General features: G+C 38.3%; 1 protein-coding gene across 4 annotated transcripts in view; it reads left to right on the top strand.

Annotated features, from left to right (window-relative positions):
- The window catches only part of PANK1 (pantothenate kinase 1), a 25,977-nt gene extending 531 nt beyond the window's left edge, over positions 1-25,446 (top strand). Inside the window, exons 2-8 of one of the 4 annotated variants that reach the window (XM_041461006.1) lie at positions 7,106-7,458; positions 16,150-16,403; positions 17,937-18,113; positions 18,500-18,623; positions 23,211-23,336; positions 23,966-24,065; positions 25,252-25,446. In XM_041461006.1, the coding sequence (XP_041316940.1) occupies positions 7,106-7,458; positions 16,150-16,403; positions 17,937-18,113; positions 18,500-18,623; positions 23,211-23,336; positions 23,966-24,025 (1,094 nt within the window). In that variant the 3' untranslated portion in view covers positions 24,026-24,065; positions 25,252-25,446. Of the gene's footprint in view, positions 1-6; positions 110-7,105; positions 7,459-9,749; positions 9,929-16,149; positions 16,404-17,936; positions 18,114-18,499; positions 18,624-23,210; positions 23,337-23,965 lie in introns of those variants that run through there. The other 3 variants (XM_041461007.1, XM_041461005.1, XM_041461008.1) reach the window with 3 other exon arrangements.
- The last annotated feature ends 1,441 nt before the right edge of the window (positions 25,447-26,887 follow it).

Below are 26,887 nucleotides of genomic sequence, written 5' to 3' on the forward strand. Positions count from 1 at the left end.
GGCGGGCGGCCGCTCCTTGCCGAGCCGCGCGTCGGGCGGTGCCCAGGGTCCTGCCCGGCTCGCCGCCTCCCCGCCGCACACATGAAGCTCATAGTGCCCAAGCAACACTGTGAGTAACGCCGGGGCGCGCTGGAGCGTGGGAAGGCTCCGCGGGCTTAGTGTGTGCTCCGTTCCCAAACGTCGGTAGAATGAAGGAAAAAGTGAATCTGGGAACCCCTGATAACCCTGGCGCAAGTTATTCTGACTGGCGGGGAAAAATATTTGTAAATAGCTGAAATTTGTAATGTGCTTGTCATTTAGGAAGTGTTCGTAAACTGCTTGTCTATTTCAGGTTTGGTTTTAAGGCTGAGACTCAAACGTCCTATTTGTTAATTCTATATTTCCTCAATTCTCTATGGTTTATTGATTAGTAATCTTGTTTACTTGGATGTATTGAATAATTCCATGGTAAACTCTGCAAGTAAAACAATCTGGGGGAAAAACTTTCTTTTCACTGTCACTTTGCTAGCCCTTCACATAAACCCACAAATGTTTGGTTCTTTGTTACTAGTTCAGCGTGTTCCAAAAGGATAATAGGGATAGTCAGAATCACAGCTGCCTGCTGCCAAAATTTAAAGATGTTTCTACTCAGTAGGAAGTAGTGTCCATTCAGCTACTCTGGGTTTTGGGTTTTTTCCTTTGTTTTGAAGTGAATGTTTTAAAAAAAAAAAACTTGCCTGGTTAAACAGAACAAAATATTCAGAAACAGCCTTAAAGAGCTGCACCTTTCACAGGACTGACTGCATGTTAGCCAGTGCCTTTTCTGACTTTTACAATGCTTTTGGTGAACTACTCGTGCTACTTTCCCTTAGAATGTTCTCTGACTGATTAATCATGTAGTGCTTACAGTACCTGTTAATAGTTAATTTAGTCGTCTATCAAATTTAAACTATCACTGACCAAGTTGTTCTCTGTCACAAAGTGTTTTTGTAGCCTTTGTCCTGCTTCATGTTTTCTCCATGAACAAAACCTGCAGAACTTGGACTTGCTTACGTTTTGATTTGGTGTAACTAAGAAGAGTCAGCACTTGCATATCAAACTCTCCATAATAGTAAAAACTATTTTGAAGCAAAGAATAAAGCTTTTAGGGATTCATGTAATCACTTGATTAAGAAAGAATGAGGGCTTTGGAATTTCCATCCCATCTTGAGGGGAAAAAAGAGCCCATCAAAGTAAAAAGCATAGGTGACTGACTATATTGCCCAAGGTGTATGAATCTTCAGGTGTGGAGTTTTAGTGAAATGAGGCTTTAATGAAAACAGCAGCTGAGGGAAGTGCTTTGTAGAACTATTTTGTGGGCAATTTATTTGCTGATTAAAATACATTAATGCTTGCTGATATGCTTTTTAATCCGTATAGTTTATTTTGTACAAGAAAAAGTTTGAAATTTAGTATTAGTCGTACAGGCAATAATGATAGCCCATTGTCACCATCTTAAATTAATTACATTATTATTCAAATTGTCCTGGTACTGCATGCCTTTCCACTGCATCCTCCTCTAGTGAATACTACACAGTACTATTTTTACTGGTTTCTTTGGTGCTTTTAATCCTGACCTTGCAGATGTTTGTTCTTTTCTTAAGGACAGATTGCAAAATGAAGTGCAGTTGCCACATGGCATGTTAGACCAGTATTGATTGCAGGGTTTGCTTTGTGTGGTGGAGAAGTTAATGAGGTAATTGGCATTTCCTAATATTTCAACAAATGAAACCTATCTTTCTGCAGCAATTATTTCTTTAAACCCTTATTTTCTTGATTGTTTTTACTTTCTGACAAAGTGAGGTAGAATTCTATGTTCACAAGTCTCTTTCCCCTCTCAGAAGGGAAGATTCCCCATGATACCAGTGTGCTTTGCTGATAAGCCTGCGGTGAGAGAGGACTCCTGGTACAGCCTCTGCTGGGAATCCTGTCTTGGCATTCTTTTTTCCTTCATTTAACTAGATGGGTTGTCAGGGATATTAGGCTGGTGTCACTTTTCTTTTTCAAATCAGTTTGTGATAATGGAACTACATTTGTGTGGATGCTTTTTTAACAAAAAGCTCTCTGCATTTGGGTTTGAGCTCTTTGTGGGGTTGGTTGTAACTTTTGGGTTTTGTCTGTTTGTTCTTCTCATGAGGAGGAAGACATTCAATATGCCCCTGCTGCTGAAGATGAACTGGAAGGCTTCACCTGATATGTGTGCATGATTTAGCTCTAGCTTTTTAAGGTTTGCGGAAACTTTAATTATTAAGCAGATATAATAAATTTTTTGAATTACATATGCTAGTTTAGTTCAAAGAAAAAAATTGCTTTAATTTTTTTATAACTGTGTAAAACAGGAAGAAGTAATTGAAAAATATGTGTAAACTATTATAGCTTTATTTTTTAAATAAAAATCAGCTTTCAGAAGCTGTAAGAATACTATGCCATGTTACGTGTGTGTTGTTTTGATTTTTTTCCCCTGTTACTTTTTTTAGCTCTCTCACCTCTTCTGGACCCAATTAACACAGGAAGTTCCTGAATCATCAAAGTGTCAAACAATGCAAATGAAATGTAAATGAAGTAATAGGATTTCAACATATATGTGTTCAGAAAGAAAAGCAGCTGAAACTAAGATATTTTATCTGAGATACTTACGACTAAGATATCAGAGTACTGATACCACCATTCAAATTGTTGATAAAAAAATTGAAATACTGTGTCTGTCTTTGAGGAAATACAGGTCTTGTAAGGGAAATGTATAGGTTGAAACAGTTTTGGCAAAAGAAGAAAACTGGTCAGGAATAAATCCAGGGCTCAGGTAGAGAGAAGAATGTTCTAACCAGCATGTTTCTAGCACAATCTCTTTCTGAATGTTGAGGAGTAAAAAGATTCAGCTAACCTTATGTGGTGGTTGGTTAAATGTATGAAAAGGATTACTCTTCTTTATCTTCTTTAATGGGGGTAAATGTTACTTGATGACCCAGGAGTTCCTCTCATTCTTGCTTCTCCTGAGCTATTGTCTGTGAGGAGAATGTTGTGATTTGATATTTACTTTCCACATGCCCTCATTATATTGTGTGTTAAGCATAAGATTTCTAAAAATACAAGGTGTTGACATCGGAATATAATAATGCCTTGTAGGAATAGCCTGATAGTCCAGAGTTAATGGAGAAACTAGGTAAAATGTATCATGGAATTTCTCGTGAGTGAACCTTTGCCCCAGATACACAGCTGTTGGTGTGCATCAGATTACTTACTTATGCAATGCTGTAGATACCTTCTGTTTGCATTGTCACATGCTTCTGCAGCTAAATTTTGGACTAGTACAGATTTTTATCTCATGATAACAAACCACTAAGTAGTTGGCATGGTTTATTAATATAAAGAGAATTAATTTTTTTCAATACATAAGTAGAGTCTTTGATTTATGCTAGACTTCTAAGAACACATGAAGTATCTTGATGCCTTCTGTATTGGTTCTATAGGACCTAAAACTAGATTTTATGGTATTATTTTTTACTTACTGCTGTGTAGCAATGCAGTAGAATAGTTCTGGTTTGGCCACAGCTATAGATTCAACTGATCCAATAGGTATGTTGCATACCTACTGAAAAGAGAGAAATCAGCTCATTAGCCTTATCAGACATTTTTAATTTAGAAGTGCATTTTTTTACATTGTGAGAACATTTCTGTAACATATCTGGTGTCTTTACTGCTCATAGTAAATCACACAGTTTTGACTGACTGTGATCAGCCTGAGATGTGGGTGGGATGGATTTTATTTCCCCTTCTTGCTTTCCTGTCTTTTCATAATTCAGGGACACTTATTCAGGTCATCAGTGAAATGCTAGACTTCCAGTTTAAAAGAAACCAACAGAAAACCTCAAACACTGCTTCCCTCCACCCCCCCCCCCAAAAAAAAAAAAAAAAAAAAAAACCCAAACAAACCTACAAAAAAAAAAAACCTCCTACCAAACTATTAAAGAACAGCCTCCACAATTTTCTCCCCATTTTCCTTCAAGTCTGTGGAAAACTTATCTACACAAACACTTTTCTTTCATCCCCTCTGGCTGTAGTACTGGGCAGGCTCTGTTAATTTCAGTGGCCTCTGAATCCTCTTACTCTGTATTAACAGAGGCAGCAAACCCCAGGAGTGCCTTCAGTCTGTGTGCACACTTCCATTGGCACCACGTTCAGTGGCACCAGGAAGATTGAAGTGTATAGGTACCAGCTGAGATGAATTTTATATAGATATGGAAAAGAACTGATGGTGGGTCAGTGGTGCATTTTGATTTGTAACATACTGACAGCAACAAAAGATACAAGGGATACGTTTTTAAATAATCACTGGAATACAGAAGTGTTTCTACTTTCGCTCCAGTTGTGCAGAAGTTACGTGAACTTCAGTGTGAGTTGTTAGAAACTTTGGGACTTAATTTAATTCCTAATTGGTCAACCAGTCAAGATGGTTGTTGAATTTTTGCAAGTAATTCCAACAGAGAGCTGGTGTTAGAAGTTGAGAAGAAAACTAAGCTGTTTTTCTGCATAACTGAAATATCTGTTTTTGTTGTCTGATCTTGGGCTCTTTATTTGTGCTGAAGAAAACTGCTGGTGTTCTAAAAGCAAGTTCCTTTCTTTCTGCAGCAGTCCAGTTGGCTCACAACAAAATGAAAGGAACTTAGATTCACAGAGAGAATAAACTAAAAAAAAGTGTCCTGGTATTTCTGTTCACTTTATAAATGCAAGCATTATGTGTGGCTATCCCAAGAATTATGCAGAGTTGAAGAAACTTCATAGTTGTTTTCTGCAGTACTTATTCTTTGTGAATGATTTGGTTATAACTCTTTAAAATGTTAAGATGTAAAGTGAAATGTCTTGGCAGTCATTTATGAATAACTCTCAGCTGTTAGTGCTTACTTTAACACTTTTATTGCTGGGCTTGTGTTTGATAGGAGAATGGAACACTTCTTGCCTGTTTTAAAGATGAAATCTACACTATGGCTTTCAAATAAATGTTGGTGCAGGTAGAGTGTAGCAGGTTTTATGCCCTTAATGAAAAATAGTGGAAAGTGGCTTATACTTAGCTACAGGCTGGTTCTGTATGGCATAGTCCAACCATGCTGATTTAAAATTAAACTTCCTGCTTGCATAGTTAAGATACATCTGAGGAGGAGGCTTACTGTTCCAGTGTGACAGGTAATTAAAATTCTCAGTAGCTTTAATAAAGATTTGTGTAAATCAGTAATGGGATTGGCAGCCTGAGCTCCACTGCATTGCAATGTTGTGCAGTGTGGATGAGACAGCTTTCACATAAATATTTACCTTGTAATTTCCCAAGTGTTTGAGTTACAGGTTAGTCTATAGCATATTTTTCTTCTTTAAAATAAAGCCTGTTATTTGAATTCTTCCCATTTCAGGGAACTCTCATGTATCTGCATAGCATGATGTATCTTCCCAAACCTCAAGTTTCACTGTCTTTATGCAGCTTACATAGCATGGGAAAAAAATTAGGCCTTACAACAGGTAATAGCTACTTCATTGGAGTTTATGTATTATGCCTGCCTTGTCCGTGGGGAACTGGGAGGAGAAACTGATGATTCAATTACTTGGCATACAGCAATGAAGTGAAATAACTGTTTTAAATGTCTGACATTTAAGGATTGGTTTGGGCAGGGAGAGCATATTAAAAATTGGAGAATTTAGACTTTCAAGTTATTCAGCCAGCTGATGCTGAAACACTTAGGGTAAGAAAAAAAGACTAAGCCTCTTTCAGCCTGAAGATGAGTAACTTAATTGTGATCTGTGATCACATGAGGAAGGACAGTGTGATAAGTACCTCCTATGCTTATTAAAGTGTTTGCCCCAAGTTGTTTATTTTTAGGTTCACTGGCAGAAAAATCAGCTATGCATATGGTATTTATGGTTTCAAGTTTGTATCAACACTAAGTTGAGATGCCCTAGTTGGTGGAATCATTTTTCTAGCAAGTCTGCTTGATTCTCCCTAAAAAACAGGAAGGTGACTGTGTGACTGCTATTTTTGAAGTGTGTCTTAGATGTTAATCATATACTCAGTACTTTTAAATTTTCTAAGACACGTTGCTAGCTCCCTCAATCTGCAGTGCCTGTGTATGGATTTTATATTCTCAATTCTTAATGTTTCATAAATTTACCTGGCTTACTCTTTAAATTCTATGCTTATATATATACAAGTGGAACAGGTAGACCAGCTTGATTCAGTTATTGTTGTCTTCTGGTGGGTGTTCTCCATAGTAATTTTCTCCTGCTATTAACAAAACAAAGATTTTGGAGGACCAAGGCCAGCTGTGGCAAGCTGAGAAGCAAATAGTGGCATTTCTTATATAATTATGTAATAGACTAACACATATACCAGCAAAGGGAGTCTACACTCAAAGGACAGGTCTGTCAGTGGTAAACACTGAACATAAGGCAGCTCACTTTTGGCCACTGTATACAAGTGTTGCAGTCCAGAGCTGCTGGTTCTGATGGCTTGGAGTCTGGAGGCCTCCAGCATAATGGGAGCTCTGTATTGCTGCTCTTCAGACACAGCCTTGTGACAGTGGAAATTCTGACTGAGCTTGGAAAGGCAATTGTTACACAGTGGGAATATGACTTGAGAAATCTCATTCTCCTGTTTGTTTTGTTATTTCTTCTTTCTCCTCATCCCGTTAAGTCTTAGCAGAATTGGGGCCAGTTGGGTGAAATACAATTTCATTTCATTTCTCACCCATTGGTGCCGATTGGGTGAAATGCAGTAAATGTGCTCTGTCAAGAGGTGGTGACTGAAGAGTAAAATCATTTCCTGAGAAAAAAATGCTTTCATTTTATTAAAGCCTGCTTCTTCAGACAAGAATATGTTGAGATTTTCCTTATTCTTTTTCTTAACTGAGGGTTTATGAAGGTTTAACCTAGAGATGTGTTTAAAACATATGAGCTGGATGTAAGCGACCCCCAGTTCTCAGGAATAGATGCTGCTACTGTGACTGCACTGAACTGTCATTCAGCAAATGTTTTAAGTGATTTGTCTACCCTGTATATGTATAGTGACGTTCTCTTTTTTCCTCCCTAATCTTACCCTTGTTTTTAGCATTCCCATGGTTTGGAATGGATATCGGTGGAACATTGGTTAAACTGGTCTACTTTGAACCTAAGGACATTACTGCAGAGGAGGAGCAGGAGGAGGTGGAAAACCTGAAAAGCATTAGGAAATACTTGACCTCCAATACAGCCTATGGTAAAACTGGCATTCGCGATGTCCACCTGGAACTGAAAAATTTGACTATGTGTGGACGCAAAGGAAACCTGCACTTCATCCGCTTTCCCAGCTGTGCCATGCACAGGTTCATACAGATGGGCAGTGAAAAGAACTTCTCCAGTTTGCACACTACGCTCTGTGCCACGGGAGGTGGAGCTTACAAGTTTGAGGAAGACTTTAGAACGGTACGTGAACAGTTCACATGGGTTCAGTCTGAGGTACTTTGGAAAAACATCGTGAGAGTCCATCTCTTAAAACTTGCTGGGAAAATAACTTTTTTTTTAGTCCATCCTAACTGATTAGGAGCAACAGAATCAATTCACATTTTTTAATTGGTGACATTGCTGAGAACATGGAGGGGAGGGAAGGCTATTTTGCTTGCTGGGTATTCTACTGAAGTATTGCTGTGCCGGATGTTTTTAGTAAATGTGGAGGTTTTTTAGACTACAGCTGTGATGATCAGATGCTTCATAATCAACTGAGCTTATGACAACCTAGAAGCCTGACACTATAGGTACTTGCAAACTATTGGTTTGCAAACTATTGATTATCTGTTGGAAACCAGATATGAAACTGTACAGGCTGCAGATTAGATTCAGGTTCCCTTCCCTTTGTATTAACCTTCAAACAGACTGAAGTCAAGGGTCTGGAAGACTCTTGGAGCATGGGGGAGAGACAGTGTGTGGGAGCACAATAGTACCAGCGAGCTTTTGATTTCAATTCTGTGAGAGTGCCATTTAAAGAAAGGCAATTCATGAGATGAGTAGGTCTCAGATGCCCAAGTATTTAAAAACAGCCTGTGCAGGGAACTCCAGAAGCTGATGTAAATGTGAAGTTTTGCACTAGAGTACTCTTCAAAAATTGGTTGTCATGCAGAAGCATGGAAGAACTGTTGTACAAACCATGTTGAAGAGAAAAAGCATTCAGGAGGCAGTTGTCTGTTGTGTATCTATCTGTACTGGGACATATCTTTATTTATTTTCTGTGAAAAATAGACTAATCTGATTGTCCCAGAACAATGTCACTAAGACTAATGTGAATGATTTACTTGTCTGGTGGGTCTGACTCTTCTGTCCCTAACTTTTGACCTGATCTTAAGGGAGAGGGATGGCTACTGGGTATGGCAGGTTAGAGCTGCTTTTCTGTCTCTGCTTCAGTCCAGGGAGCTGTCATACTGAATCACCAGCTGCTATGGACTGTAGTCCTTAGCTCTGTGTACTTAATTTTTAGGTCCCAAGCATCCATTCCTGCTGTACAAGAGGGTTTTTTCTCTGTCAGTACCCTTCCATCATCAATATCCTCACACACCAGATGACCAGGATTCTAAGGGGGAAAAAGAATGCTGTAAGAGCTCAACATGAATTCCAACTGTTAGGCTGTTGTGCAGTCACTTTCAGTGAATATTAGACTGTTTCCATGTCCAAGGAAGGATTATCGAGATTATTGAGTTTCTGAATTGGTGTAGTAGTCCACTACTAGTGCAAGATTTCTTGTTGCTTAGGCTGGCTGCAGGTCCCTTAAAAGTTCGAGTCTACTGATGATTAAGTCCTCAATAACTTGTTTGCCTTCAGGTGTTTAAGGATGTTGGCACCACAGTATGAGGTGAGTTTTAGTTGTAGGCAGTGTGGCCTCAGTTGAGGTGTTTTTGAGTATCTTATCTCTTGGGAATGATTCAGGCCACATTCTTTATTGACAATGGGAGGTCACTTCAGGACTTTCTGAAGAGGCTGACTGTCTTCTTAGAATGGTCAGTCTCTCCAAATTCCTTTTTCCTGCATCATGTAATAACAGCCACAGTTGCTTGGCAAGGAAGTTCACATCCCTCGCTCCCACAGCTGTAGAACTGAACTGGAAGTTACCTGGTGCCTCTCACAGCTGAACATTTCTCTCTGTAGCTTTGGCCTTACAGGCTGTAAGTATGCAATCCACGGTGAGGGATCAGTCTTGTCTCAGCTGCAATATAGTCAATATAGCAGGAGGAGCCATGGCTGGAGGAGCTGGGGCTGTTTTGCCAGCTATTGAACACAAATATGAGGTCACATAGCAATGACCGGTGGACTTAGGCATGAGTTCCACACTTCTGCAGTGTTGTTAACATCCTGTGTGCTACAACACTTGTAGGTAGTTTAAGACAAACCCTATAAAGGCTGGCTGGGGAGTTTCCTAACATAAAGCTACCAGTGAAGTGTACTCCTGCTAAAGTGAGTGCTTTGGACACCTCTTAGAGCTATCCAAGTCCATAGCTTCCTTTATAGCAAGTGTTTCTTGGCTTAAACTGTAATGTTTTTAGAGAATTACAGAAGCAGAATATTATCCATTACATGAACGTCCGCTTGCTTAATCTTTCTCAAAGGGCAGCATGTTCTGGGTACTGGCACTTAAATTGTCACACTTCATTAGCCATGGTAACAGCAGCTGGCTATCAGTGTGCTCTGCTGTGTATAAACTGATACTGGACAACAGCTTCAGGACTGCCCTGTCAAAGCTCTGAAGTACCTGTTTCAAGTATTTGACCACTAATTCACCTCTAGAAGTAGAGAATATGTGCCAAGTCTAAATCTTGCTACTGCAGGTTTCAGTATTGTAAAATGCCTTATATGGAGGAGACTTTAAATCTTCCTGTTCGTTACTTAGAAGCAGTGTGGAAAAACTAAGGTATGTTCATGAATGTTGTTATTTTCATTAAAAAATATGGCTAAATGTTAGTAAATTCATTTGATCTAGCTAACATGCTTGTTTTGGCCCTTTATTTTCCTTTGTATATGCTTTTAAGTTACTTGTCTTTCACAGTATTTCTCAATGTGACTGTAATATTGCACAGATTTAGGACAAAAGATCCAATACATTGCAAAACAACGTTCAAATCCCAAGGAAGGAAGCCTTCTAAGATCATAGAAGCTTTTTCTCCTTAAAATAGAGAGGCAAATACCCTGTTGTTACTTGTCTCTGTTCCTTTATCTGGTTCTGAATCCCTAAAGGAGTTAAATAGGTTTGATCTAGACATCTCTGTTGCTTTTGTGTATTAAAAAATAACATACAGTGGTGAGACATATTCTGTTTACCTTAAGATTGTTTATTTTTCTATAAAAAGGCAACTAAATCTACAAAGCTACCTAGGTTTAGCTATTTCACCTCCCTAATTTGATCTGCAGTGGATACCTGAAGAAGTCTCTCTGGTCTGATTGCTGATTGCTGGCAGCATGTTGGATCTTTTTTCAGTCAGTAGCTTGGCAAACTCATTCTGAAGGTCTGAGTGCTTACCCTAGAAGTAGGAAAATTGACTCTATTCATTAAACTAGACCACAGAAATAATTTTACCAACCATATGGTTATACTTAATGTTCATTGAAGAGAGCATCAGTAAGTAATTCAACAAAAGGACTGTTTCCTTTTGAAAAGAAAAGCCCAGGGGTTTTTTTCTTACATTTTTGTTCTTTTTTTACCTCCTCTCTGAATGACTCTGAATGGTCTTTATAGCTGGCAGTCTTTATTTTCAGGTAACAGTGGTATTAAGGCATGGATGAATCTGCAGCCTAATTCTGATAATCCTTCCTCCTTTCCCCAGCTATATACTGTCACTTCACATACTCTGTAAATGCTCAAGTAACCACTTCTGTGGAAGTAAGGAGCATTTAGACTTACTTGCTTGTGAGATGAATCTCTCTGTGCTCTGTGACTCCTCCATGAGAGCACTGACACATTACTTGCACAGAAGTTTGCTGTTAATGTAATGAGGAATAAATTTTTAGGCTGCCACTCAGTTTTGTAAAGCAACTCAATGTAAAGGATGGGCAGGATGAGGGGAGAAAGGACTGTTCAGACTTTTGATTAAAACCTGCTCTATTATAAAATTTCTGTTGATTGCAGTGGCTCAAAGGTGGGATCTCTGTATTCCTTTCCTGAACAGACACCTGCAGAACCTGACTTCTCTTAATAGAAATTTTACTGCTGTCTTCAGTGGGAGCAGCATCTGTGCTAAAAACGCCCAATCACTTAATCAAGAACATTTGGGACAGGGAAATAAGGAAATCTCTTACCAACAGACTCAAACTCAGGCCTTGACCTTCCCGTAAAGGAAAATTATTTAAAAGTGAGCTTGGCTGTTGGATAGTGATTTTCTTGTGCCAGTTATTAGCTAATTCTAAGGCTTGACTTTGTGGTATAAGCTGAATGCCTGACGATGACTTATAGACTGTGTTCATCTTAAAACAAATAAACTCACTGTCCTGCGTTGTGGGATGAGTAAGCTGTGTAACTCTGACAGTTTGTGTGAGACTCAAAAATCTTCTTGCTGAGGAGGCTGGAGGCAGCCGGTCAGGCTGTAGGGGCTGGGCTGGAGTTGAAAGAGGCATCCAGAGAATGGGTAAAGTAACCTCTTCAGAGGGAATGGAGAGAAACAATGTGCATCTCTTCCCTGCCAAGAGAGAGGAGAGATCCTTAGGGCTCGCTGTGCAAGGGGACAGAGCTCTCTCTGCACTCCTGATGAGTGCTTTTTTTGCCCAAAGCTGATACAGAGTGAATCTTCTGCCTCAGTGAATGTTGGACTTGCAGTTTGTTGGCACTAGACTTTGTTTTGTTTGATTGTGAGTAGTTATTTTCAGCTCCATAAAGTAGCATGGTTGGGGTTTCAAGTGAAGATAATCAAAATATAAAGAAAGCAAAGTCTTTATGAAAGTGGAGGAGATGGAAGGAAAAGCTAGATTGTAAGCTAGTCTAAGAAATAAAAACTGGAGCAATGCCCAGCAGACGTAAAATTCAGAGTAAATCATAAAAATAAAACATCATAGTAAATGAAGCTGTTGTAATTGATAATTAAAAACTTGCCAGATGCTATGCTCCTAACAGTTTTTTTACAGAAAAAAAAATATTTCTCATTGAAAGTCCAAGCAAAAAATGAACTTGCAACTGCATCTAGGTTCAGACTTTCCTGTGTTCATCAGAATACAGTAAAAGTGGGTGAAATGTTTCTTGAGCTGGAGCTTCATTGAAAATATGTCTGCACACCAATGGTGATACATTACTTCAACCCCAGAGCATGTATGTCATGGCTGCCCTCAGCTCACTTCTAGAGGACTGAGCTGTTTCATGTTCACCTTGCTGAAGTGGATGTATTTGCTCACCCATAATAAGAAACAAATGGGACCCAAGTCTTTGACATGTGTGCTTCCATACTTGAAAGCACAGACAAGCTGGTACCATGTTTTTTCTTTTTATACTGCTTGGTACTTGAATACAGATAATTTTTTTAATGTTATGCTATTACACTATTTAAAAAACAAACAAGACAAACAATAAAAAAATCCAAATCTAAATTGCAACAGGTAACACAATTTTCCAGCACTTCTTGCAAGAGTACAGGAGATGGTCTTTCATTCTTCTTGGAATAGCATCTGTACACAGTAACAACAGACTTTTTGTATCCTTGAAACGAGCTGTGTTTCAGGAGTTTGATGCTAAGGTCATAGGGGGAAATGTTGGCTTTTTTCTCCTGGTGTGTTGCACCTGCTTGCAAGCATGGTTGAAGTCCTAAGTCACTCCTTTTGATGGTCCTGGAGAGTTTCTTGAGGTCTAAAGTGTTTTGTTCCTTTCCCCAGTATTTATAAAGCAGTCTTAAAAAAAAGGGGAATATCTGCAGTCTGGCTATAATGCAGAAAAATTATTCTTTAAAAAAATGTACATGTGGATTCTCTGTAATCATCATAAATTTTCCCTCCAGGGTCCTGTATACTACTTTGTTCTGCAGTTGTTCTTCTCACAGCACAACTTTCTGACATAACCTCTAGAGAGGCACTGTGCTAAATATAGCTACATGAGTGCAGAGTAGGGTAAGTTGACCATTTTGCTGTCTGACTTCACATTAGGAATTGTGAAGGTCTGGAAAATACCTGGAAATGCATTTTGTAAACGTTGTAGGAAAAACGTCCAATTAAAATGTGCTTCTAGACACAGCTTCCATTTTTCTTATGCATATTTGCACATAAACTTTGGTTCCTCTAAGAAGAGGTTTGAACAGCTGAAAGTTGAGGGTGAGTGGAGTGTGGTAGGTCAGGTTATGGCAGCAGGAATAAATGTCTGCCTACTTATAAATTAGTTACAATGGTTACAAGTAAATGTATGCTGCAATGCAGTTTTGGTGCTTTGAGACATCGTGAGCAAATACACAGTTGTGTATGCAGGGAAAGGGACTGAATTGTGACTGTGGCTCAATCGTGGTTTCTTGTACAGGACTGGGTTACTACACTTCTTGAAACTTTGCCCTAATTTCTGTTTAGAAATAAGAACAGTGGTGGCTCAGTAAGCTATTTGGAGTCTTGGATGTCTGGTGGCTGCAGAGCTTTTGGTTCTCTGAAGAAAGGTGGATTGACATAGAATACTGATGCCTGTGTTGATTATTCCAAAAATCAAAACCAGACTGTTGCAATGACACAGGAAAATAGTTTTTCAGTCTGCTATGAATATCATACATAAAAGAAAGCAGTAATAGGAGTTCTCTGCTTATAGTATATCAACTGTTAAATATAGCACAGAGCTATAAAAAGCAGAACAAATTCTAATGTGTCTTTTATACATGGAGGGCTGGACCTAATAAAACCTTTATGTGTAGTGCTTGAGAAAGAATCTGATTAGTTTCTCTTGTTCTATTCTTACAGAGTTGGTGAGGTGACTGGAGAGTTTGTAGAATTGAGGGGCTTGTCTGTGGTTTTGTCCTGGTGTCAGAAGTGTTCTACTCTGATTTGTATTACTTGTTTGTGTCTTGCTCTGGCTAGTGCCTGCCTGTTTGTAAAAGTGTAGCATGGATCAGACAACAGCAGCTTGTGGCTGGGTATTTGGGTTACATTAGAGTAGGGGTTTGGACGGGAGGGGCCATAAACCTGCTAGTGACTCATCTGCACAGCAGCTCCTGGTTCACAGCACAATTGTGCATGTGTTAGATCGTGTTTGGTCATGCTGCATCCAACTTACACACCAAGGTGAGGAAACTGGCACTGTACAGCACGTAACCTAGGGAAAGATCGTGGGCAGTACAGAATATTTCCTTATGCCATCCAGATATGTGCAATGTTTGTTGGACTGAATAAATCCTGTAGGGAGGGATGACTTAGGTGACTCCATGCAATGTTCATTGTGATAAAGAGTGCATGAAGGGTTTATTATGTTGATACCTTGTATCATACCTTGTCTTGTGTATATCTTGGAGCTTTTCCTCTTGGTCTAATAGTTAGAAATTGATTAAATCCAAGATATTTGCAAAGTACTCTTAAGAATTTTGTAACATTTGTTGAAAACTTTTTCTCACAAATTATGCTTATTCTGTTTGCTAGCTAAATGGTTCAAGTCTTTTATGCTGCATGCCTGTTATTTTAATTCATGTAGCAATGTGGTAACCAAAGGAAAAAAAAAAAAAAAAAAAAGGGGATTGCAGAAGTTGCAGGAGGAAAGACAGAAACAAGAGGAAATTATTTCCAACCCTCTCGGTTGTCGTATGAATAACTGGATCTATACTGAGGTCTTTGAGACTGCTGGTTTGGGGTCTTCTTGGTCTTATTTCTTTTCCCTGGTTACAGGATTGGAGGAGTGGCAAGTAAAACAAAAGGACAGACACAAAGAGTGGGATGGCTTTCACTTAGGGCAAGCTAGAGCTGTGTACAAGTAGAGCAAAGTCTTGAGAGGGGAGATTTAAATAGCTTAAAAGAATGTAACCTATTGACCATGCCTGTTCCACAGAAATAGCTTCCCTCTTTATAGTGACTTAATATAGCTTCCAGAATTAAAAATAGGACATAGTTGCCCATGTAAATCTTCTCCATTAGCCATTATTAAACATCCTGCAGTATGCAAATGCTGAAGAGCCAGCTGTGTACTCTATAACTCCATTACACTCTGCAGCTTTTTTTTTTTTTTTTTTTTTCTAGAAAGTAGAGTTAGGCATGACCTGCTTTGCATGCATGAGGATGAAAATGACCTCAGGATTTGGATGGGCAACTTTACAGGTTTTTTTTTGCCCTCTCCTCTGCCTAACAATGGAAAGGAGTGTTTCTACAGTTGGTCAGTGTATCCTATTTTGAGAAAGGGATATTATTTCTAATTCTAGTGAATAGAATGCTATGACAAGTAGACATGTCTGTTGAAGTACAGTCATGGTGACCTGTGAGATCTCAGAGGGAATGTCTTTTGTCAGCTTTTGTTATTGGTTGTCTGCCTTCTCTTTAAGTTGTATTCTGCTGGGGGCATGGGCCTGACAGTCTTTTTGTTTGGGCTTTTCACCAGACATAGGGGTTATGCCTCTTTTTTTCATGTGGTACTTTAAAGTGTTCATTGTAATTTAAAAATTAACCATAATAACTAGTAATATGTATGAAAAAATAAATCCACTGTATTTTTAATGCATATTTACATAACATGAACATCTTGATTCTTCTATTGAAAATTTATATTGAAAATTTCATTAAATTGCTGGGAAATGTGGTTGGATGATGAGCTAAAGTACTTTGCATCCTGAGGAATGCTGCTGTGGAGGCATATGTCTGATACTGCTCAAAAGCTGCAGAACACAGCTCCTCTTGGGCTGGGAATGAGGGGGAAGACTTTTATTGCATCAGAATGTGAAGGAGGAGAAATACTTCCTGCTTTCAGAGCCCAGAATGTCTCAGAGGCAAAGGAACTAGATGGCATTACTGTGTAGCACATCATTGCTTTGGGAGGTACCTGTTGTCAGGCACATAGTGAATTTCATGCTTAGATGTTTGTACTGCTTAAATAGAATAATGTGTTACTATTAAAGTGATCAAAGTGCTTCAGTGGAACCTTTTGTCCTTCTCAGTGTTGTGTTATGCTAGGAAATGTGTGTTTCTTAATTTCTTGTTATTCTTTTACAGATGGCTGATCTACAGCTCTATAAACTGGATGAATTGGACTGTTTGATCCAGGGCCTCCTTTATGTTGATTCTGTTGGTTTCAATGGCCAACCAGAATGCTATTATTTTGAAAATCCTACAGATCCTGAACAGTGCCAGAAAAAGCCTTACTGCCTTGATAATCCATATCCTATGCTGCTGGTTAACATAGGCTCAGGGGTCAGCATCCTAGCTGTGTATTCTAAGGACAATTATAAAAGAGTTACAGGATCCAGGTAAATTTACTTTTATTTTTTTTTAAATTGTTTTCTCCTTCACAACTGAACAGGTAGAATTAGAGAGTGTGATCAGTAGCTACAGCTCCAAATTGTGCATGTATTCCCATTTCTTTTAAAAGCCTACCAGTAGCAAGGCTGAAAATATCCTAGGATACCTTCAGAGAGAGAATCTATGTCAGGGAAATCATTGATCTTTAGACCTGCCTCTTGTTGGTGTTCTTACCTATTTTCCATCTCTTGCTCTGAATTACCAAAATAAAACTGTCCCAGCAAATGAGTCTTCTCTCCCCTGCATTCTGCTTTTTGGTGCATGATATTTATTAAAGTGTCTCCTTGTATACTGCACATGATGTGATTATGTATCCTCTATTGCCTTACCCAGGGCATACCTTTGCCACAATGGTAGCCATGAGCCATTTTTCTATCTGCAGTACAGATGGATACAAGTTCAGTGGGAGGCATTGGATTTCTTGCAGTTCTGGGTCTTTTTCAAGCACAGAGATTTTGGCATCTTTTGTAGACATGCTTCTAATCCTTTCCACTATGGAAGGAAAAACAGGACTGCAGTGTGTTGTTGACTTGTTATAGGTGATGAAATCAATACTGTCTTGTGGCTGGTGTGCAGAGCTTTCTACTGCTCGAATACTGAGTATGCCACAGTTCTGTGAGATGTGTTCTGAAAAACCCAATAATCCAAGAGCATGGACTAGATAGTGTTCCTATGTGACCTCCTGTGCTTTTTGCATGAAGTGCAGGAGTGGTGTCTCACTGATCCCCTTGTTTCCAGTGGCTCCAGTCGCTGTGACTGCAGTCACTGCAAATAAGCTTTCTCAGTGGCCAAGAAAGAATGAGGAAGGATGTAGAGATTAGTAAGTTGAAGTCCATGTCTGTAAGACTGAAAAGTTCAAAGTAGAACTTTAATGGGTTGGCAACGTGTTGTGCACAGTTAAATAATCCCTGCTAAATTTATGTAGTCAGTAAACATTGTACTTGAGCCCTTACAAAATATTCAAGGGAGTGCTCCTTGTTCAGAGTTCTTGCAGGGAAAGAACATTCAGGGCTGATGCTGGGCTTGCTTTGAAAAGGAGCCAGCCAGACTGCTTCCTGCCTTTGGCTAGGGGGACAAGATCTGTCTTGGCTGCCAGCCCTTAGAGATTTACCTTTGTTCACTGTTCTTTCTTTCCTCACTCATTTGAGTGTTCTGCTGGTTAATTATTCTTGTGCAGAAAACTTGTTAGAGTGCTACAAATAGCAAAGTGGTATCTGAGGTGCTGGATTGGACCTTATTCTTAGTATAAGAATATTTTTTAGTATAATTCTCCTATTCAAGGATTAAAGACTCAAGCCTAGTTTGGTTAAGACCACACTTGTGTTAAATAGGAACTCAGCGCAGTGTCCGGGTTTGCTCCTCGAGGCAGGAATTGTGAGATGCAGCTGGCACCTGTGTGCAGCATGTTGCAAATGGCACTCTGAAGGGCTGTGGTGAAAGCTGGTTCAAGCTGCTGGGCTGAAGGGACTGTGCTTTTGCAGCCTTGGAGGAGGAACGTTCCTGGGCCTGTGCTGTTTGCTCACTGGCTGCGAGACGTTTGAAGAAGCGCTGGAAATGGCCGCGAAAGGAGACAGCACCAATGTGGATAAGCTGGTGAAAGACATCTATGGAGGGGACTACGAGCGCTTCGGCCTTCAGGGATCTGCTGTGGCCTCAAGGTGTGTGTTAACTGGGCTGTCCCTGGGGAAACTGCCTGTGCATGCTAAACTGAGTGCATCATCCCTGGACTATGCACTGTGTCCATGTGGAAATGTCACTCCATGTGTCATGGGGTTTGTCCTTAGAACTCTCTTCTACTTCTTGCTCTTTTTTTTAAACAGGTAAGTAATGCCTGATCCAGTTTGCTTCCATTTAAATTACAGTTATTTTGGAAGTGTCCTTACTCATTGTTCTGCCTTTCTAATGAGATCCCTTTTCACATTTCAAATCTGTCACAAGTGAATGGTTATCAAATCCAAAGCAAAGCTTGCTAAATGATAAAATTTTAAAGGCTTTTATCACTCCTGAATATCTCATGTTAAAAGACATGATCTTTCTCACACAGCTTTGGTCATATGATGAGTAAAGAAAAGAGAGATTCCATCAGTAAAGAGGACTTGGCCAGAGCTACTTTGGTCACCATCACCAACAACATCGGTTCTATTGCTCGCATGTGTGCATTGAACGAGGTAAGTTACTTACCATGAGCTTAAAACCTTTAGAAACAGCATAGTGAGATTATCAGGATGCAAAAATGCAAATTGCTGACATAGTAGGTGTGTCACTGGCCTTGGTAAATATGCATATATTTAATGTCATGTCATAACTCTTGTGGCTTGTTATGCGTATGCTTTGATGCAAAGTGTAAGGCTGTTCAAGCTTCAAAGCTACAGATGATGGGAGAAAAATTGTCAGTAAAGATCTCTTTGAGGGATTGACTTTCAGCCTAGAATGTTCATTTGTTCTCAAGCTGTAATACACAGATATTAACATGTTTTTAATATTAATTATTACTCTGTTACTTTGTAGTTATTTACAGGTTTCACTACAGCAAGATAGAATTTATTTTGAATACTATTTTGCTTAGATTGTTTCCACAACAGGATGAGTTCAAATTGTGTATTGTGTTAAATGTTTGGATAGATGCAAGTTCCATTGCATTGTGTCAGAAAAAAGAAAAATGCAGTTCATTTCCTTCCTCAGACTCCTATCAGATGCTTATTACATTCTTTTCATTAGGCATTATAAGTATGGATGGATTGTTCCATCCATACACTACAGCTTCCAGCAGTTAAAAAAACCCAAAAACGAACACAATCCCTGCCACAAACCCAAACATTCAGGCCCTTGCATTCATCTGCAGATTTCATCCTTTGCCATTCTGTGATAACTAATACCTTTCAGATGCTCTTAGCAGATAATGAATTTATATAATTTTTTTTAATACACAGGTGTTTTAGCCACACAGTATTCTGTCAGTAGAAAAAATTGCTGCCACTTTTTTATTTTTAATCAACAAGACACAGAGCCAGAAAAATGGAACAAAACAAACCCAAGGAACTCACCAAACTGGCATCTAATCACTTTATTGGGTCCCATTTAGCTTATGGCTTTATCAAAAATAGTAAATAATTAATCACTAGTGCTTTTTGTGGGTGTGGGTTTTGATTTGATTTTTAATCAACCTTTGATTCTTCTTCCTCTTGGTCTTTCCAAGACAAAAGGTCCTAATACTTAGGGTCCTTACCTAAAAAAAGAGAAGATGCTCTTTTATGCACTGCTTTGTTTTGCCTTTTTAATCAAAAGATATGGTTGTAATTTTAATATTGAATTATCAGGTCTTCATATGATATTCAGAGTGTCATTGCTCAATGAATTTATGTGATGACATATGGATAGATTTTGTATTCAGAGCTCCTTTACTAACAGTTCACAGTATTTCATTTTTATGAGCATGGAACTCATTTCTAAAAAATCATCAACAGTCCCTCCACGGTATCATCTTAAAAGTGGCTAATTAGGAGCCTGTTATTGTGTCTGCATAATCAAGTGTCTTTGTCTTTCCCCCTTCAGTTGTATCATTTCACTTTTTTAATTTGAACTTCATCTGCCATTTTTTCCTCAATCACGTGATATAGGTCTCTTCAGCACTGCTATGATCTTCATTTTTTATTTTCTTTTGGTTTTGTATGCCATTATTATGTTTTTTGCTCATATTTCTCTCTAGAGGACATGATCAGCACAAGTTGTAGTAGGTATGCACCTATCAAATACCACTGATAACTTTCCTTCATTGTGAAAAGTAGCTGCAGACTTAATTTTTTTTTTCTTGGCAATTCGACTCTTTCGGTCAGGATGATTCTCTTTCAGCCTTCTCTTTGCTTTCAGCTTCTTTACAGTGTTGCCTTGTGGCATGGAGTTCAAGCAGCATTGTACAGGGCTATCAAAGCATGGAGAGTTGCAGCAGGGAACCACAGAGGAGGAGACAGGCTGCTAACGAAACTAATGCTTCTGAGTCACTCGAAAAAGTTCCTACCATCTTTTGTTCTGGGGGCAGGCCTCTTAAAAACTGATGTGATCCATAGAATTTGGTGGAGGAATGTGAATTGATGTATTAAATATTCTTAATTTCACAGTGTCAAAGCAAAATTTCTCCAAACCTGAAGTAAATGATTTTGTAGTTCTAGAGAATGAGAATTTCATTTAGTTGCTTTATGTACTATTAAAAAGAAAAACATGCAGTATCATTTCAAGTAAGCTAATCTTCAGATAGCTTGTTCTTGGAGAAAAAAAATTAATGCTGTCACTGTGCTAAATAATCTAGAAACCTAAATTGCCTTTGGGAGACATGGCTCTGACTTACAGCAAGCCTGATGAATCAAATCCTCAAATAAGAGCTAAATAAAGCGTTGAATATGATATTCTTTTGTGGAGCTTGTATGTATTAGATTAGGGTTATGGTAAAGCTCACTTTTAGGTTGACAGAATCAATTTATGCCCTGAAGCATGACTTTTGATAAGTTTTTCCCAATGATTGCAGTTTTAATATTGTGTTGAAAATGACTTGCATATGTGCAGGAAAAAATGAGGCTGGGGAATAAATGAAATATTCTGTCTGCAAAACTTCAAAGCAAATTTGCTTGCACAAAGTTGGCAAAGGGGTAGAAAAATTCCATAGTCTGGAACCATTTGGCCACAGACCCTTTGAAATGGCCTGTCCTAGGCACAGCAGAACTGCATAAAAGAATCTGATCTCCTGGTTTATACTTTTCTTACTCGCAGAACATGTAAGTTTGCATCTGAACAAGCTGCCTTGCAAAAATATGTGCAGGTTTTTTATTGTGTTATTGATATAGATTTCCCTATTCAATTATATTGGTAAATAATGTGACTATGCTATATTAAAGCTTTACTATAACTTTCTGCTCCAGGGTAGTTGAACAATTTAACAAGACCCTGCAGAGTGAAAGAGTGCATGTCTTTTCCAGGTTTAAAAGTAAATTGACAAGACTCCCTTAAGAGTAGCATTTCAGCTTCTGAAAAACGCTAAACTTGTTTTTAGTTCAGATCAAAAATTTAGGAAAGTTTATATTATTAATACAGTTTTTCACCTTATCAACTCAAGGAATATTTGAAACAAAATAGAAATTTGCATGTTGGTCTACACTGTTATTCTAGTAGGTATGACTAGTACTTTTAGATTCAAAATTTGCAGTAATTTTTATACTCTGTGTTAGGGATTGCTTCTGGTATCAGTAGCTTTGTTTTTATATTCAGAAAAAAATCATATGTGCATGTGAAATTGAAATGTAGGTACTAATCAGTTTTATGCTATGGCATTACAGGAAATTAATTAGTTGTGTATTTGTCCCTCCTTTGTCTGAAGTTGCTTCAGAGACAAAACTGTCTTATCCAAGGACGCAGGGTGCTCTTGGCCATGTTCCATAGCAGCATTTTGAAATTTGAGAAGTTCTTATTTTCATTCATAAATTCCTGAGTATGAATGCGTGCTGATGTGACTGCAGAGTCTGAGGAGATAGATGACTGAAGGGAATGATTTTGGTGGAGTTTGTGTTGCTGTGTTTGGTGTGGGGCAGTCGGGGCTGTCCCTGCCTCAGTCAGCGCACACGGTGAACGAGCTCCGGTGTCTGGGGATCCTCTCTGCAGCACTGGGTGCTCCAGTGAGGGTGTCCCCTGGGCTGTGACACAGACACAGCCCTGGACATGGCACAGCTGTGGCTGTAGCACAGGAATTGCTGCAGAGCCAAGTGCTGGGCCTTTATAGAGCTGGATCAAAGTGGAGGGGTAACCCTCGCTAATTCTAGTCCCTGTGCAGCCTTTCTGGCAAACTTCTGCAGAAGACTCTTGAAGATGCATTCCTAGGGCTCCTCAGGACTCTTGTAAAACCTTTTATCTCCAGGATGTGGCCTCCCACTGAATCCTCTAGACCAATTCTAATGTCTGCTGAACATCATCTTGTACACCAGTGCAAAATGCAAGTGCAGTTTTGTGCATAACAGGCAGAACTGGGCTTGGTAAGATAGTTAGGGGCATTGTTTAAACACCACACAGAGCCACTGCTGGCTGCAGTGGTGTACATACAAATAAGGATGGTCTGTGGCTTTCTCATTGGCAGCTAAGTGCTGATGGTTCAAAAAATCTTAATTTCCTGTGAAAACTGAGTTCAAATGAGCTTTGAAACAAAGGAATGTCATACATATCAAGTATTGCTATGTCGGCCCCGTGTAACTTGCTTTTTGAAAACGGAGTCACAGTCCTGATAATAGATAATGAAAGATGCTCCTTCTCATCTCTAACGTAATCCTTCTCAGAAACCCTTCAGAGGTTCTCCATCTGCATTTAATAATCATAGTGATCTCTGGAAAGTTGCTTCATTTAACATGCAAGGGGGAAAGATGTTTTCAAAGCATCCATATGCAATTAAAGAAACCAAACACCACCACCAAAATGCTCATAATCTGAGTAATGTTGGGAAGGTTGTGACATTTATTCAATATTTTAAACAAATATTGATCATCCATGATAACAGCCTCTCACGTTCTTTGAAATAAAACTCTGCACCTCCCTGCTCTTGCAATGTCTCTACTTGGCGGTCACTAACTGCAATAGTTTTTGACTTTTCAGTTTGAAGTATTTAAATGTAACCTAAAATTCTCATTTAACTTTGTATTAGAGGCAGAGGTACATGTTAAATGAGGCAAATAATGTAGCTGAATATAATTTTTCTGGTATGTTTTTCAAATTCAATTTTACAGAATATCGACAAGGTGGTGTTTGTTGGCAACTTTCTCAGAATTAATATGATTTCTATGAAGGTGCTAGCATATGCTATGGATTATTGGTCCAAGGGACAGCTAAAAGCTCTGTTTTTGGAACATGAGGTAAGGAAATATGTGTTGAACTTCCATTTGTAAGTACAAAATTCTTGTAGTTCTTTTTTTGGTGAACTTGAAAGGGGAGAAATGCCATTGCTTTGAATTGAATGCACAAGCCAAGTTCTGCATAAGCGATATTTAGTTTACAAATTCATTTGAAAACACTACTTGTTAACTTCTTGGTTTGATCACTAATCTTGTGATATGTGCTGCTAAACATTGCCCATTTCTCGTATTTGCATTCTGACCCTAATTGCAACAATGTTCATTTGTGTGGGCTGGTATAAGAGAACCTCAAGTATAATTCATTTTTGTAAGCATAATTTTGAGGTGAGTACCAGATGGACAGATCCATCATGGAAACTGCCCTGCCTCAGTACAGTATCAGTATTGTGGTTTTGTAATTTTTTTTTTTTTCAGAATTTTGGAGAACTATGTAAGTAGTTCCAGTATCCAGTATCAGGCCCTTTCTTCTACCTAAGGATGATCTTACTAAATCATATTTTAGATAGAGCAAATATTTGGCATGGCTGACATGCTTTTATTTGCCTTAACAGAACTGAAAACTTTGTGTTCATGTTATGTCTTGTTTTGGAATTTGATTGGTTTTGGTTTTCTTTTGCCTTTGTTCAAAGGGTTATTTTGGAGCTGTTGGGGCTCTTCTAGAAATGCTTAAAATGACAGATGATCAGTGATGAAGCTGTCTGAAGAGATTCCTACCACAGATGCTGCTGGGTAAGAGCGAAAGCCACTACAAGGATGGAAATGAAGCCATTATGGTAGTTCTACCTGCTGGATTTGTAAATAATTTAAAATCCTTTTAGCTGATCTTTAATTTCTGGGTTTTGACCTTATACTTCAGAATTCATACTGGGAATTATGAGATTTTTTTTTTCTGTACACTGTATTTTATAGGGGAAAAATGTGCAAAGTGGCCAAACATACAGATTTTATGGATTTATTTTAAAAAATGGATACTGTTTAATGTAGGACCTGTGATATGAGGCATCTGCTTTTCTTCTGGGGTTTACTGATTAGTGTGGTAATTTTAACTTCATTTAGTAATCACTCTAGGAGATTTTTTATCTTATTTTCATGACGTTTCATGATTTGTTCTTGGTTTCAAATGAAACTACAAAGCTGATGCATTTTACTGTGAATACTAGTCATTGATTTTTTTGCCTTTCCTTTCCTCATTAGATGAGATACTTTAACATCTCTCTGCCCATCCCACCCCATAAAAAAAAAAATTGCAAATCATTCTGTGGCTAAATGCATTTCTTCAAAGGACTGTGAGGAAGCTTCATAATAGCAGGGGGTTTCAGATTGTAATTTTTCAGTGGCCATGAATTACAACAGAAGAGACTGCCAACTGGTTTTGCAGTGCTGATTCTTCTTTATAATAAAAAGAATTTAAAGAAGATGTGAACTAAATTTTAATTATTCAATTGACACTAAAATGAAAATCTGTTTGTGATTAAAACTTCTGATCAACATGAAGAGTTCTGTAGTAAAGATGTTATTCACACTTGGTATTAGATGGTAAAGGGAGATTGTCTTCAGTTATTTTTCTGTAGTCTGCAAGTTTTAACTTGTTCTCAATTGAAAACAACTGATAACAGCATTATTAAAAGCCCAGTTACTAAAATTAGAAAAATACTGACTAAAGTGTTATCTGCTTTTAAATTAGTGTTAACTTCCTGTCCAGGACAGTAAAATTTGGGTGTTTATTCCAAGACAGTATTTTCTACCTTTTTGGATTTGTGAACCTCTCTAGATTTGTTTTCCCAAGTTGAAATGAGATCCATTTGAAATCCATGTATTTAGGTTGCTTAGTCTCCTTAGACACCTTGAGGGCTCACAAATGAGAGGCTGAAAAGCCTCTCATAAATTATAATTCATAAATTATTTTGTCTTGCAGGACTGTATGTGATGTCACATAATGTAAATGGCTCATCAGAGGGACAGTATAGAATTCAGTATATTTTTGGAAGGGGGTATATTTCACTTTTTAAAGTCATTAACTTACATATCTCCCAAATGTTGAAAGATGATAATATTAACTGAAGTGTGAACTTGTGTGATGGAAATAAAGACCACTACTGTTTTGACAGTTTCAATGTATCTGTGGAATTAATTTCTTGAAAGCAATGATGTGACATACATAACACTGTTTTTTGTGACATACATGGCTACTTACTTCCATGACAGTAGTTTGGTTTTTGACCTGGTTTTACTCTTCATAACAAGGCTTTAGTCTTTGAAGCCTTTTGCCTGCTTGAAATTGACTTTAAAGGGCTTTCAACAAAAATATGAGATAACATTACCATGTTGAAGTTGATATTTTCTGTAATATTGAGCTTGAGATAAGTGCAGATGGTTCTGCTCAGCGCCTCTATTTTTTAATAAAGAAAAAAAAAACAACTTTGATTGAGGTTATTGGCTAAGTTTTGCCTTCAAATGAAGATTCACTTGTACACTGTTTTGGTTTTTAAAGGAAAACTTCAGAATGTTAAGAGGTAACTGTGCTTCTTATGATAGCCAGTAGAGGGGAGCACGACATCAGCCATGTAACTGCTGCTTTCAGAGCAAGATCCTGCCTTTCTCTCCGTTGTCTGTTTTTGAAGGGAATTTGACATGGGAATGTCTGTCACTTAGGTGTTCCTGTATTCTTCACATTTGGAATTGTGAAGGAAGACTATAATGTTAAGTAAACAAATATGAGAAAACTGCTGTTCTTTTAAGATTAAAATCCTCTCCTTGTCAAAAAACAAAAAGAATCCAAACCAAAACAAAAAAACCCTCCCAAAAACCGAAAAACCCACACACATTGAAAAAAACCCTAGCAAGCCATTCAGAGAAATATAAATTCACAAATTGAGGGCTGTGTGGTTAAAGAAAAAAAGCACAATCATGGTAGCCCTGAAGTTAGCCCTAAGATTCTAGGGACTGTCAGCTAAGTTGGTCACAGTTCTAAGAGAAACACAAAATAAAACTTTACCTTAAAAGTGCTGATTTGAAATTTAAAATGTTTACTAGGTGAATTTATGTAGTTAAAAGAATGAGAAAAAGTACTCTGAATTGTATATTACATAAATGAGCACTGCTGGTTGGGAAAAATGTTAGCAGACTAACTAGGATAGAAAGGTGTGAAAAGTCACAAAGTAGGAAAAACTAGAGGAAAGTGACACTGTATGACACTGTATGTTCAATTTTCCCCTTCCTGAGGGAGAAAAGCCTTAATTTCTTTGTTGACTTGAAATCTACAATTGATTACTTTTTCCTGTTTCCCCATCAGTACCATCATATGAATCTGCTAGTACTGTAACTTGCTTCTTTACCTTCAGACTTTGCCTGCCTCCACTAATCCCAGCTCTTGGTTTCCTCCTCCATGTCCCCCTTCTAGAAATAAGGTATTGGATAAATGACAGTGTGGTTGATTTCTGGCACTGTTACAATATTTTTGCCACAGGGGAGTACTTTGGGGCATTTCTGAGAGCATTGGTGTTGTCTTGAATTTTTCTGCTTGTGTTTGGTATCCAGTTGCTGTCTACAGT

This window comes from Pyrgilauda ruficollis, unplaced genomic scaffold, assembly GCF_017590135.1.
Source record: "Pyrgilauda ruficollis isolate IOZ18807 unplaced genomic scaffold, ASM1759013v1 scaffold15, whole genome shotgun sequence".
Classification (NCBI taxonomy): Eukaryota; Metazoa; Chordata; class Aves; order Passeriformes; family Passeridae; genus Pyrgilauda; species Pyrgilauda ruficollis.